Source organism: Argentina anserina, chromosome 2, assembly GCF_933775445.1.
Source record: "Argentina anserina chromosome 2, drPotAnse1.1, whole genome shotgun sequence".
Lineage (NCBI taxonomy): Eukaryota > Viridiplantae > Streptophyta > Magnoliopsida > Rosales > Rosaceae > Argentina > Argentina anserina.
In genome coordinates, this window is record NC_065873.1 from 20,201,257 (window position 1) to 20,216,718 (window position 15,462).

The 15,462-nt window shown below is 36.4% G+C and overlaps 1 protein-coding gene across 2 annotated transcripts; it reads left to right on the forward strand.

The window, feature by feature from the left end:
• Positions 1-4,897: 4,897 nt before the first annotated feature.
• LOC126782593 (F-box/kelch-repeat protein SKIP30) lies at positions 4,898-8,709 on the forward strand. 2 transcript variants are annotated; one of them, XM_050507869.1, is made up of 3 exons: positions 4,898-5,134; positions 5,850-5,899; positions 7,063-8,709. In XM_050507869.1, the coding sequence occupies exon 3, from the start codon at positions 7,141-7,143 to the stop codon at positions 8,176-8,178; it is 1,038 nt and encodes a 345-aa protein (XP_050363826.1). In that variant the 5' UTR covers positions 4,898-5,134; positions 5,850-5,899; positions 7,063-7,140; the 3' UTR covers positions 8,179-8,709. The 2 variants fall into 2 exon arrangements, with proteins under 2 accessions (XP_050363826.1, XP_050363825.1); XM_050507868.1 differs by lacking the exon at positions 4,898-5,134 and having other exon boundaries at positions 5,152-5,899.
• The last annotated feature ends 6,753 nt before the right edge of the window (positions 8,710-15,462 follow it).

Sequence of the window (15,462 nt, forward strand, 5' to 3'; positions counted from 1 at the left end):
GAATGAACTGAAAAATGGAAATCGAAATAACTCACAACCACAAGCAGAAAATTAAAATGAAAGAGAACACCGGGATTTAACGTGGTTCGGCAAAGTGCCTACGTCCACGGGTAGCAACAATAAAGAACCTCTACTATACGAAGAAAGGTTACACCGAGAGAAACACTACTTCAAGACTCACACTTGAAGGGATACACTCTCACACACTTTATTTTGCTACACACACAAAACTCTCTACTTGGAGTTTTCTCTCTATCTCTCACTCTTGATCACACACAAGATGATCTCTCCCTTATTGTTCTTCTATGTTTATTGCACCACTTCTCATGCCTTTATATAGGCAAACATCTTTGTGCAATTCATGCATTTGCATGTAACATGCATAGAAGCAAAGTCAATCTTCTTCCTTGATTCATGCTCAATGTTGGCATGATCATCAATGCATTCTTATTTTTTTGTCAAACAAATCAACCACCTACCACCATATGGTTGTAGATTTGTTTCTTACCTTCAACAAAGGTTGCTCCAAGTTTCAACAAAACCAACTCCACCAATTAATGGGTCACCAAAGCAATAGGTGTGCTTGATTTACTCATGTGAACATCACATAGTTTTCACACCTCCATTAGAGAGGGACTTGCCCTATCATTTAGGATATAACGAAAAACATATATCAAGTTAATCGCGATCGACTATAATACGAATCGTACCCTAGCTAAGAGTGTATGAGCTCATCCCTCTCCTCAAGAAAAACTGGCGCGAACTCCAAACCTTGTGCGACATCAATCTCCCGTTCTTTAAAACAATTTTGTGCTAACCCTGCTCTCTTTGATTTCTTCGCAGAAGTTGTTGTGAACCTATTCAGGGCATACCTTTTGTTGGGAGGAACCCAAACCCCATTGAGCCACTCCATATGAAACCTCATCATTGAAAGCGGGTAAACATTTTCTGTCCCTCTGGTTTCAAAGAAAACATAGTAATGGTCCGAGTCTTGCTTCCTGGAAATAGTTCCAACCCACCAACCGTCATTGATGAACACATCGACCCTGTACCCTTCAAGAGTAGAATACTTTGAAGGCACTATTACAGGTGGTGCAGGCCGAACATCTTTGGCTATTACAGTCTCTTGTAAAGGTGTAGATTCGTTATCTTCGTCTACGATATCCTTGTACTCAACCAAGTAGTTCGTACCCATCTCTGCGACTATGATTGCTGTCCAATATGAGCCAAGAAATCCTTCTGAATTGCAGCACACTTCGACTTCATCCCCTATTTGCAATGTACATTTTGAGCTATTATTCATTAATGTAGTTTAAAGGCAATGCAAACTCAGTTATTTTTGTTAATAGTATGACTTATATCTGTGAAAGTTCAATATGTCCTTTTTATAGGTGCACATTATGCTCAAACCAAATACCCAATTGGTCAAGGAAGAGAAGCCAATTCCCAATCGTAATATTGGATGAAGCTAATGCCAATACCTTAATCCAGAATAATTATTCCTGATCTATGATAGAAATAAAACGGAGAATGAGGAAAGTTGACATATTATGATTGACTAAATATTTGTCGATCAATCGCTACCAACAAACAATTGAGCATCCTCCATGCAAGAAGATGAAGTTGTAAATACTTGCCTTTTTTGGTTGTATTAAGCTTCGGCTCTTGCCTTTAATGGCAGCTTGATTTATCAACATAATTTTTTAAATCACAAAAAACAAGCAACAAACACTATTATCAACCATAAAAACATGATATATGACCATCATAGCGTGTCCTTTAAGCCAAAACGGATTCTATATATCTTTTCTTCATTGCTTCTTTTGCGTGTGATAGGAGCACTTTGTGCGACGTTTTTAATATGTTTTTACCTCCATTTGTACTTTACTTAGCCCTTATTGTTGTACTATTAAGTCATTGAGTCGTAGTAAGAGTCTTGGGCGGTATTGGATGCATTTTTGTGCTTACATGAGTTAAAAACGCAGAATTGGTCTAGAGTCCTAGTTTGAGCAGGAATTCTTGTAGGACTAAGAAACCTAATTGGATTAGGAGTCTTCACATTTCTACGTTTTGGTCGCATTGGCGATATTTTGAGAATCCTTCTTACACTAGGAATCATTGTTAGACTAGGAAACGTACCATTTGAGAAAGTCCTACTTGAACTTAAATTATTATTCCGTAACTTTCTTAATTGAACTTTCATATTCTACTAATTTACTTGTTCTAATTGTATTTAAGAGATAATTAAGGATAACATGGAGGATGAGCCGTGAGAAAAGAAGATGGAGCCAAGTTATGCAACAATTAAATAGAAGATGATCATTAAAGGAATAAAGCATGACATGAATTAAGGGAATAAAGCATGACATGAATTACGGGATTAAAGCATGGAGGATGAGAGTGCCCAAAGTGGAGAGAATTAAGAAATGGAGGATGAGCCGTGAGAAAAGAAGATGGAGCCAAATCATGCAACAATTAAATAAAAGATAATCATTAAGGGAATAAAGCATAGCATAATTTAATGAATAAAGCATGACATTATAATAGGAAGGAAGAGGCAACATCAAAGAGAAAACCAAACTGTGCATCCTTCTTTCCTCTATATATACATGGTTTCACCTCTCAAATAAAATCACTTCTCATTAGCATTCAAGAGCCAAAACTCTACCAAAACACCACCATAAACTTCCCTCACAAATTAGCCAAACCGTCCACCCAAAAACCATCATCATCTCTACCGAGTTTCACTTATTACAACCGTACCTCTAAGATTCCTACAACGTGTGATTCTCGCAACTCATCTCCATGGCTTCGTCTATTTGTGTAAACAATTCTTTGTCTATGAAGATTGTAAGTTGTTGTTTATGTGGAAATATTAGTTTTGTTTGTTTTATAATTTTCATATTGTATTTGATATGTTTTTGAGACTATGCCGAATCTATGTTCTTATAATTATTGAAGTTTGTATTTCTATTGTTGTGTTCTAATCTTCTTTCTCATACTTTTAGATAATTTTCCGATATGTGCATATGAATTTAGTGCTTGGATGCAGTCCCTAAGATTGTGTTTGAGTGCTAGATTCATCGACCATATTGACACAAATCGAATCATGCCCTAAGTAGGTTCGGTTTGTGTTGATTAAAAGTGGTAAAAATTCTGGAAATTTGTAAAAATCAAGGTGGGTGACGCCACACATGAAACATGTCTCCAACAAAAATTTGGTGCTTAAATGTTATTGAATTCGATTGCATGCAAATTTAGATTATGTCATAAGTCAATCTAAATGTTAAATGAAATATTGCATGATTAGATGATCCCCTAAGTCTCTAATTGTATTGGTGTCTACAAAATATGTAATTGGTCGAATTAGAATGCATGATAAGTTCGAACTTGTAATTATGTGGTGTAATGGTAAATTTAGTTTAAGTTTGTTAAAAAGAAGTATATCATGTAAATAGTAATTTAGGTTTTATTTTAGTAGTTAATATTCAATCTCAAACCCCCTATTATTTGTTAACACTAAAATTTCCCGGATTGAACGATCTATGCTTATTCTATACTAACGATTAGGGCTGTAAGTAGGCTCGAGCCGCTCGTGTTCGATTCGTGTTTGGCTCGAACTCGTAAAGCTAAATGAGTCAAGCTTGAGCTTAATATTAAGCCCGACCTTGAAAATGAGTCGAGCTTGAACAACAAGTATTCAGCTCGTTCGACTCGTTTAGCTCGCGAGCTAACTCGAGCTCGTTAAAGCTCTGCTCGTTTATTAAGCTTGATTTTATAACTTTTATAATATATATAGTATAATTTTTATATGAGAAATAATATTAAAATGTATTATAAATAATAATTAAATGAAACCATAATTTTATTGTACACTATATAAATAGTGTTTACTATGAGCCATAATTCGATCAGTTCCATAAATTTTTCACCGCCCCAAATGACCACACCCTAAAGAAACAAACAACTCCCATCGTCAATTCGTCATGGAACCACAAACATGTACTCTACTATTCACTTCTTTCTTAATTAAAAGAGATTTAATATGATGCTATGACATTAAATTTTGAATTTTATTTTGAATTTCTTGATTTTAAAATATTAATTTCAAATGATTCAAACCGGTCCGAGCCCAGTTCGAGCTTTTTCAAGCTGAGCCAAACTTGAACATGAAGGAAAAAAAATCAAATTTTAACCCGGCTCAAACTCGATCAAATGAAAACGAGCCAAACATGAACAACCCAGTACTCGGCTCGGCCCATTTACACCCATACTAACGATAACATTTTACAGGGTTTATTATAGAAGTTTTAATTAACACTTTATCAGCGTGCACAACCATGTTTATGCTGTTTCTTTGCAATTACAAGGCTCTTTTGAGTCAAATACCAACCTATAGCTTTTTGCATCTATGCAATCTTGATTTCTCTATTTCTTTTTGAAGTCCAAAAATATTATTATTGCTTATTAAAGAAAAATAAATATACTCTTCCAAAATGTAAAAGTCTCTGAAACTGTACGTGATACATGTGTATCTCTCAATTGTAAAAATTCACTTATATCTATTTTTGTACTCTCATGAATTGGGCACTAATTCAACGTCTAATTAGTATACAATGCACATAGTCTATCTATCTCTATATCAAACAGATACATCTAATAGCAAGCATATATACACTACTAATCTATTTGGAAATTCATTATATTAACACGAACTGATGGATATATATAGCAAGAAAAAGAATCAAGGATCATGGAGAATTCCAACCACGTGACATGCACGATTCAGCTGAGAAGGATAGGAAAATAACGAATATGCCATGGGTTCTCAAGGAAGAAAGTAGTAGTACGTAGTAGGAAATTAGGAATATCCCCAAATGTTGCTATTTAATTTTTAGGGCACACACACAGAGAAGTCATTGAATTCCCAAACCCCCTTTCTTCTCATAACGCTCTCTCAAACCTACATTTCACCCTTTAAAGCTTTGATTTTTCCAAACTCGGCGTTTTCCTCGGCGCTCTCATAAGTCACCGTCTTCGCCTCACCCTCTCTCTCTCTCTCTCTCTCTCTCTCTCTCTCTCTCTAGAAATTTAGAGCACAAAGCCCAAATCTTTGTGTTCTTCTGTCTTTCAGGTACAAACCCACTCTCTCTCTCTCTCTCTCTCTGTAAGCAATTACTACACCTTTTAATTGTCTGGAATTGGTTATCATCAAGTTTGTCAGATTCCCAGTTTTGCTTTTGTTGAATTCGAGATGGGTTCATGATAAAAGTTGATAATTGATATCTTTTTACACAAGTGTGGGTGGTGTTTGAGCTGTGTGGAGGATTTAAGAGTCGAATTTCTGTGGTGGTGTAGATGAATGGCTTTTGATTGGTTTCTGCTTTTGGGTTGAGGTTAAATGTTCTTATGCTTTTGAATCCTGAGTAGTAGTGTTAATGAAACTAAATGCTTATATGGTGGAGTCTGATGTCAGTTGTTCAATGAAATAAGTGTTTGCGTTTTAGCTCTAAGGCAGGAATGATGAAATCATGATAGATTACCGGTATGTCTTAGTATATTTAGTTAGCTAGTTGCTGCTGGACTAATCATGCAGTTTGTCTCTTCGCCTGAAACAAATGGTTATGCTAGCCCGAGAGTTGTGTCCGGTTGAGAATTCAGTTTGTCTAATGTGTATCACTATGGATAGTCTTGCACTTGGAAATATCTGGTTAGGTTGACTGACAGCATTAATAGTTTGATTGAACCTGTACAGCACAGTACGGTGTAGTCCCACTGTTCGCAACATCATTTAGATAGCGGTACTATATACCAAAGTTGAAAGATTTAGTTTTTCTGTTTGTTTGCAGGGTCTTCTGCCTGCAAAAGGGAATTGGGTTCTTACGTGTTGAATAAGCTGGTAAGTGAAAGTGTAAGATGCTTATGTGGCTACATTTGCTTTAGATATCAGCATGAAAACAATTCTCAGTGGCTCTGACATTGTCATTATCTCTATCTCCTTTCCTAGTACTGAATTCACTAGAACTATCTTGATTCATTTTGTTCTAGGGGAGTTGGGTTGGATTTGATGTTTCTTCTCCTCATCTTATTTAGTTGTTATGTCCTTACTGGAATATTAGTTCTTTTGAGTGAGTAATTATTGTGAATGAAGGACCAAATGCTGTAATGTTTCGAAAACAATGAAGATCTTAATCGTATATGGTCTTTGTGTGGGAAGTTAAGGAGTATGGGTTAGCTGATGCTTTTAGTGAAATATCTTTCATTTTTGAATGACTTTTTATTCTGAAAATTTTTGTTTACTAAGGAGAAACTTAACTGAGGTTGCAGCTTTAGTTTGTGCTTCTGTTATCGTATTGCTTATTGAAAATAGGGGTCATTTTATCTTCATACTTTGCTAAGGTGGTGCTTGTCTTTGGTATCTGAACTTGTGCACAAGGGCAATCCAATACACTTTAATTCTTTTTCTGATTTTTCTATGGAGTTTGTTAAGTGAGCTTTATTATTTTATGACATAATAATGAAAGTACAATTTGTTCTTATTATCATTGGTGTTAAACTATGTGAAGAATTCTTGATGAGTGATTATCATGCATGTTTTTGTCAAGAAACCTTTTTTGGAGTTTGTTTAAGTAAAATTTATTATACCAGGACATAAAAATTAGGATGCAAATTCTCCTTGTAAGTATTGCTATTCTAGATAATTTCGAAACTGAAAATGATGAACATAGAGCAAACATTGGATGAAAACCTAAACTCTTAAGACAAATGTAGGATTCTGGGGTTCAGTCCTTGGTATTATTGGTTTGGAAGGAACCTCGCCTTATAGAAACATAGGTCCAGTGTGGACTAGAGTTTGGGGTCAAATCTTAAACTATTAGATTAATCTGGCCTGAGTAAGCAGTTAGTCCTTTGAACATCTTGGCCTGCATCATAAGATGAGTTAAAGACAGAACGCGTCACTTCATTTGCTGATTACTTTGCATACACTCTGAAACTGTAACTTTGACCCAAAGGAATCATTGTCCTTACTTTCAAGTGTAACCTTGTATTTTTATTCTTCAGATTACTTGTGCCAGTGCTGTCCCCGAGTAGCAACAATAACTGTGACAAATCATCCAAAACAGATGCACTGTGATTATTATGTCTGAACTGATTGAAGGTCTTCCTGACGCTGTTGCTCTTAGGTGCATTGCTTGGGTTCCCTTCCATCTCCATCCTAAGTTGGAGCTTGTTTCCCGTTCGTGGAAAGCTGCGATTCATAGCCCTGAACTGTTTAGAGCTCGACGGGAGCTTGGCTCATGTGAAGATTTATTATGTGTGTCCGCTTTTGATCCAGAGAATTTATGGCAGCTGTATGATCCTCTTCACGACCTTTGGATTACACTCCCTGTTCTCCCTTCTAGAATTAGGATCCTTTCTAATTTTGGTGCCGTCTCCACTGCTGGAAAGCTATTTGTGCTTGGTGGTGGTAGTGGTGCTGTTGACCCACAGACCGGTGACCAAGATGGGAGTTTTGCAACCAATGAGGTGTGGTCATATGACCCAGTAGTCAGGCGATGGAACTCGCATGCATCTATGCTTGTGCCTCGTGCAATGTTTGCATGCTGTGTTTTAGATGGAAAGATTGTTGTTGCAGGCGGTTTTACTAGCTGCCGAAAGTCAATCTCTCAAGCAGAAATGTACGACCCTGACAAGGATGTGTGGATTCCAATACCTGATCTCCACCGCACTCATAATTCGGCATGCTCAGGAATAGTGATCAGAGGAAAGGTGCACGTCTTGCACAAGGGTTTATCAACAGTGCAAGTCTTAGACAATGTGGTGAATGGGTGGACTGTAGAGGATTATGGCTGGCAACAGGGTCCAATGACAGTTGTTAAGGGTGCACTTTATGTGATGAGCAACGGACTCATCTGCAAGCAAGACCGAGAAGTGAGGAAGGTTGTAGTTTCAGCATCTGAGATTGGTCGCAGGATTGGGTTTGCAATGACTGGACTTGGGGATGAAGTTTACGTGATTGGTGGGGTGATTATCCCTGATCAGTGGAACTTAGAGATCAAGCCAATGTCTGATGTTGATGTTTTGACCATTGGGGGTGAAAGACCTACTTGGCGCCGGGCAGCTCCAATGACACGGTGCCGTGGAACTATTCTTGGTTGTACACAGTTGAGGATTTAGGTATCTTTGTTATCTGGTTGTTTTAGTGCGCATGTTGCTCTTCCTAAGGCTTTTGATACCTACTACCAAGGAATTGGCCTTTGCTGGCTAACCTTTCCTCTTTGTTTTTATTTTAATACACTCCACCTTGTTTCATGTGCTAACTCCTAGTCTCCTACATACCCCGGTAGGCGGTAACAGTATAAGGTCCAGTACCACCGGGAAGAGGCAAAAATATACAGTAGGCCACTAGACTATTTGTTATGGATGCACTTCTGTTCTGTCTTAATTTTCCCCAACACGGGGATTCTTGATGTCACAGTTTTTATGGATTCGTCAGTGAGGAAACCCATCTGATCGAGCACTTTGCCAGTTAATCTTTGTATGTTTGATTTGGGAATTGAACATTGAAAGTATCTATGATCAATTACAAATCCCAAACATGGCTTTGTTCAAGGATGGTGGTGCTCTCCTAAACAGTTAAGACTAAAGATTTTCATATACGTTTTCATGGGTTTTATCATTGTATTTAAAGATGTTCATTCTCTACTATTTTTCTTTATTTTCTTTTTGTCTTTTCTTTACCGATTTTTTTTCCTACATCCTAACATGTTTATGCCCATGTTTATTCCTATGATCCCATGATTGTTTTTTTCTTCTTTATGTTATGTTCTTACCTTGTATCTTTACACTTATTAAAACTCAATTCTCATATGTGAACACATGTTCAATGCTAACAATAAAAACAATAATGATAACAGAAGTACGTAAGAAGAAAATATAATAATAATCATATCAATGTGTCATAAACACCGACTTTTTTAGTTTGAAATTTTCTGAACAATTTATTTACTTCAATTTCTTTAGTATCTATTTGTCGATAAATTAATTTTGAAAGTTTTTTTAATTTTCTTAAATAATTGAGATTTTCTAATGACTTTGTATTTTTGTAATAGACAACCAATATATTTGCTTAGAAAAAAATTATTATGTATAAAATTTTCTAGGATACATTAATTTCCGTCCAATAGCACCCATGAGGCGTCAGAGAACCCATAGGGCCAACCTAGATAATTAGGACGCACCTGGGCACCCGGGAATGAAGCAAATTATCATGGAACTGTGAACTTGTAGTTTAGAGACATGATATGCATATTATTCAGTTATCATGCGTTATTTTCATAACTAACAAAAAAAATAGTTTCAATTTTTTTATGAGTACTGAGAAATCTATGAGAGTCGATCAATATCAATTATCTAGATTTCACGAATCAATAAAAGTCTGTAAATATCATCCTAAAGTCTATGGTTGAAATCAATGATTTTGATAATTCTATGAAAATTTGTGTACTTTTTAAAGAGTTCGTGGAGTTTCTAAAAAGTGTGTCAATTAAAGTAAGTCCACACAAATCTATATACAACACACCCCTCTCTAACCTCACCCTGGCCGTGTTTCCCCATTCACCTCTCCAGAGTTGATCCTCTCTCTTTGTTACCTTCATCGTCTGCCATCTCTCTTCTTTCTCGTGTATTTCTTCTTACACGATATGGTTGTCGGAGCTATGAGTCCTATGACAGCAAGATTGACCGCCGCGCTGACAATTCAAGAAATGGCAGTGCAGGCGGTGCAACGATGAAGTCATGAAGTTGTTCTAGTAGACTACTAACATAATGTATTACACTTCATGTTAACAAACAGAAAGTACAAGCAAGACTAGTGGACTACTAATACTTGAACTCTTGAAGTAAACCATGAAGGCATGAAGTTGTTCTAGGCGTACTCGAGTACGACCCGGCAACTTAATGAAATTCCGCCGACTGATACAAAGATGATCAAAGATATCGATGGTTCTTGTAATAAACACTGACTATCATGGAAAAGAACATGATAATATCCACTCAAAGCCTTCTTCTCTAGCAAAAAAGTCTATCTGCGAGGGACTTAACGTCGATGATGCTCCTTTCAACTAAATCAAATCATGGTTGAACTCCTAAGAACTTGAGAACTTTCATCATAAGAAGTGATAAAGTACACTTGCTTATGTATGAATAACAAGCCGAGCTAAGCAATCAATTCTACTAGATTCAAAAATAACCCATTTGATGTATGAGTACAATTCACAAATAATACGTGCATCACACGGATACAAGTTTAGTAAACATATAATGTTGCAGGGTATTCAGTCACAATTAAGGGTGTATCTCTACATTTGCCATATTAAATTATAGAAACACTTGTTCTGGTTGCTTAATTTTAGTATAAATGTTAAAAATCGTGTATGCATAGCGTGTATGATACACGATGTAATCATAACAATTAAAAATTATTTATATCTATAGTTCACTGTGAATTTATATAATTTTTTTTAATCTAAATATCTATCTCTCAAAAGAAAAAAAGATTAAAAAAAAACACATCTACGCACCTCGATCTATATCTCCATTTGTAAGTGATTGGGTCTCTAGTCCTATAGAAAAGAGGAATCATACACTAACCCAAAATCAACCCACCATCAAATAGCACTTTTGGGGTACGTATGTTAGCTTGGACTATCAGTCTTATTTCTACAAGAGACCCACGTTGGTCAAGCCCGTGCTATTCCTAATTAACCCAATACTCATGTTTGGTACTTTTAGTCGCTCCATTTCGCTCTTTTTTTCCAGAACAACTCAACACACTCATCTCCTTGACCGACCAACCATTGACCGGCGATAATTTCATCTATTAGCGATGACACACCCAGGGCAGTCGAGGCATCATCTCATGGTGGTTCCACCACTGGTGGTCACTGATCATCCATGCATGAAGTAAAAAGAAAAATAGTAAACGGTGCCCCGATCAATTCTCCGGCGTCAGGCTACTTCCGGTCAGCGCAACGGTCGTGAGAGATTGAGCTATGGTCGTAGAAGCCATTGTAGCCCCAATTGATCAGATTGTTCATTGTTGAGAGATATTGGAATGCCGAAAGTGTCATGTTAACCAGATATATCTCTAAAAATTCCGGCGACTTGAGCGGTGTTTTGGGGTGTTTGAGGTATGAAAGTTGATCTGCTGTTCATCCTCTACACGATGGTATACATGAATTTCGGATATGATTGAGTTTTGAAAGAATTGATTTGTGTGGGTTCTTAAGGAGCAACGCGATCAAAGTTGTTATAAAGTCTCATGGTTTTTCATGAGTTTGTGGTAGAATGTGTAAAGGTGGACCCGGGACTATGTAACCCAAATTAGAATAGCACTTGTATGTCCCAAACATGGGATGTGTCTTAATTTTTTGTGTTGAGCAGTCCAATCCCACATAGTCAAAGGTAACAAACGTGCCCTTGGTGCATGTTTGATACCATAAACTGTTTTAGATCACTATATTTCTAATACTTAGCCTGCTGTCACTTGAGTAAGCTTACCTAATGCTAATTTAAACCATGTTTGGTAAGAAGTACCACCTAGGGTGGGACAAACTCCAAAAGAGGTTCATAATTTCTCTAACCGATAAATTGAATTTCGACCTCATTCACTCTCTTCAAGCCCCGTATACCTTGAATTTGTCAACTTGCTACAAATTGACTATGTCTTATCCCCGAACTGTGCTTGGTCGGTCAATCCCACTTGCATCATCTTTAATCTCCAATCTATTCATAGAAAGACTCTTATGAAGTTTTCTTTCTGATATCAATTTCATTTTTTTTCCTAATGTTGGATGAATTAATTGACGAATAAGATGTAAGCACGTATTCCTCATGTTTTGAATTCTGTTGCATATTTGTCATGATCTTCCAATTGAGATCTTCCAATTTCAAGCTTCATCCTTACCTCACATGCTTCAACCCAGTCGAGTGCCCTAAACCTAGTATCAAGCTTCCAATTACCCTACAAAATTTATTTACCAAATTTAGAGAGAGAGAGAGAGAGAGAGAGGTGTTAACAAGGGAACACAAAAATGAGTACCCATAGTAACACTAATGTAGGTCACACTACCTAATACTCCTTATTAAATGGATGGAGATGATTCATATCCGGATATGAATCATCCCAAGGTGAAAAAGCCAGCCTCATTCCACTACATGAGCATCATTACAAAGATGATAAAGAGGCAAGTATAGGTGTGCTTGCTATAAACAGGTATGTGTTCACTGATCTTTAGTATTTGAAGACACGTATTCGGGCCTTGAGAGAAGACTTTGGATAAACATGGACTTACAAGCTGTGGTTGCAGAGTATCCAACTTAACCATCAAACTTGAAATTTCAAGAAAGAGACAATTCCATAAAATGATTCCGAGAGCTTTCCAGATTTCCTCAAACATGTTTTTTTTATTGATATGTTCCGAATCACATACAATATTGATGCAGGAAGCGTACTAGGTAGAAACAAGATTTAGATAAATATTAAAAATTTAATGGAAAAATATTAGAGTCTACTAGTAACAAGTTAGAATAAACTAACAACTACGGACACACCCGTAAGAAACAAGAAAAACTTATCTTAATACATGAGTTTACTAATAACTTGAATTTATCTCCCTCAAATTACAATCTATAATGTGTCTTATAGGCATTGAAATAAACATATTGTATTAGAAATAGGAAATAATACCTTATATGCTAAGATTAGAAAATCTATATTCTAAAGGAAACTTAAAATCCTAATTAAAACATAAATCCCGAATCTGTTCCAATTTGATTCACGTACAAAATTTGACTTTTGCCCGAGTATCTCGATATATTAAAAATAGTATTTTGTGATTAATTACATCATTAAAAAGCCTATTTGAATATCAATTTCCAATATTCAAATAATTTTTTTTAATGTGATGAAACTTCTTTCTTTTCAAAATTCTTTATCAAGATTGTCCGAAATCTCGTCCTACATCATATATTTTAGATGTGATATGTTTATTGATTGTTGTTTCTAGTTGGGATTAGAGTTGATGTTTTTTTTTCATTTTCCTTTTTATACTATTCCCATTAAATAACTCTGGTGATAAACAAAAGACTTATGTCAACTCAAGTGCTTATGATGTTACGGAGATTAGGTCTATAACATCAGAAGCACTTGGTAGGATGAAGCTTCTTCCAAAGTCAAGAAGGATATTGAAGGTTAGGAAATGTAACCTACCTTCATAACATTCTAGACTACGACATATAACCAGTGGCGGAACTATGTTATATCCTGACGAGGTTCAGACCCCTCTTGGCTTTTCTACAGTCGCACATTAATATCTATTCTATTTAATGAACCAAGTGATATATATGTATTTCATACAGCTTGAGCCCCCCATACCAATTACACTAGCTCTAAACCCAACCCCATGTCTCAGAATCATGTGAATACTATATATTTTGATGAGATCAAGTGATTTACAAGATGCTTTATATTATTTATAAATCGGTCAGTGTAGCTCATTGTATATGTGAGCTCAAAAATGTTGATGTTTATTTTATAGATTAAAAAGTATGTCACTCATAGAAAGAAACCGAACGAGTTCTGATTAATTAGTCGATCGTTATGTTATTATTATGAACTCTTAAATTTATGATAATAGTAACTCGATCAGTTGTATGATTGAGAATCGATATTTTGTATCATATATATTCGAACTTCTCCATGTCTCATTCCACGTAATCATCAGGTAGAACCACTCACTCATCTTCATCTTCATATTCATGAATAAAAGTGTAATATGGGTCCCCAACTACTCATCCTTATTAAGAATGATGTCCCGAACAGCTTCAAAAAAGTCTTGAACCTTGAAGTTGTTTTTGTCTAGCTGTGCCAAAAAATGATCTATCTAGTCGTAGTTAGCAGCATGATATATATTGAACATGTGTGGGAGATTTGAATCGTTGTGGCCAATATCCTCATCCTCCTCCTGTAGCACGAACTCAATCACCCCATCTACAAGCTCATCAAAATCTTCTCAGTCCCATTCCACACAATCATCAGGTAGAATCACCCACTCATCTTCAATTCCATGTATAAATGTGTAATCTGAGTCCTCAATTGCTCATCCCTATCAAGAATGATGTCCCAAATAGCTTCAACAAAGTCTTGAACGTTGTTGAAGTTGTTTTTGTGTAGCTGTGCCAGAAAATGGATCCCTCCATTGTTTATCATCACCCATTATAGGTAACACATACACATGAAATCAGCATGGGAGATTAGGATCATCATGCTCATCAACATCCACTCCAAAGTCAGTCACATCCTCAACAATTTAAGCTATATGAGCATTGTTGGCATAGGCTTATTATCCCCTGCCATAATTAGCACCTCTAAAGACCTATTTGAGAGTCTTAATGACACTGAATAACCACACGGCTGGCAAGACAACAATCCCAACTGCGGAACAAGACCTCACACATCCGGAAGTGACTCCGGACATGCCCTCATGCGTAGCCTGAAGTAGGCATCAGAGAACATCGCAAAGGGACCTAGTCCCACATCGAGAAGTAAATGCTCTACCTGCCCCCACTCGGTTATATAACATTTAACCTCTATCCTCATTTATTGAGCAATAATACTTGCATATCATCATTTTGTCAAGTTAAATACAATATATGACTTAAGTATCGGAGAGTTGAAGACCGTCAAGGCGCAATCTCTCTTCTAACGTTGTGTTGTATCTTGTGTGACAAAAAAGAGGACATCCGGGGTATTGATTGCACATCCAGAAGCATACTTATAAGATAACCAAGCAGTGTAGCCGATTTGGCAAATTACCACGTTAACAAGCATGTAGTATATCTTCGGCTACATCCACATTCATATCACCAATAGCCTCCGCATCCAAATCATCTGCACACTCATCCTTAACCATCCTTCAATATTCAACCACAATTTACACATTTAGCAAACCCGTGTAAATGCAATACAAAAGCTAGTCACATGCATTTTATAAGTTGATTCCTCTTGTCGATTTTGTTCCATTCTGATCACTCAACAATCCTATTCAGTATACACACTTTTTGCCCGCGTTTGGATGCTTTAGAACCTTTCTCGGTTTGAAAGAAACTCGATCTCTCTATTCTCTCTATTCTCTCCTCTAGTAACTAGAGTTAAGTGACTTTTACAACCCTTAGATTTGTAAACAAGTAAATACCATAACATTCAAAACTCTCCTAAAGGCTAAAGCTAGTGAATCCAAGTTAGAGCAAATGCACCCATGTTGAATGGGTTGGACTAATTCTGAGTCGTCGGGATTAATACAATGTTTAACTAAATTGATCTTTGATCCTCTTTTAGATAATACAACAACGGGGTTAATCATTAACTAATTACTATTCACATAGAAACGAAATATTTCT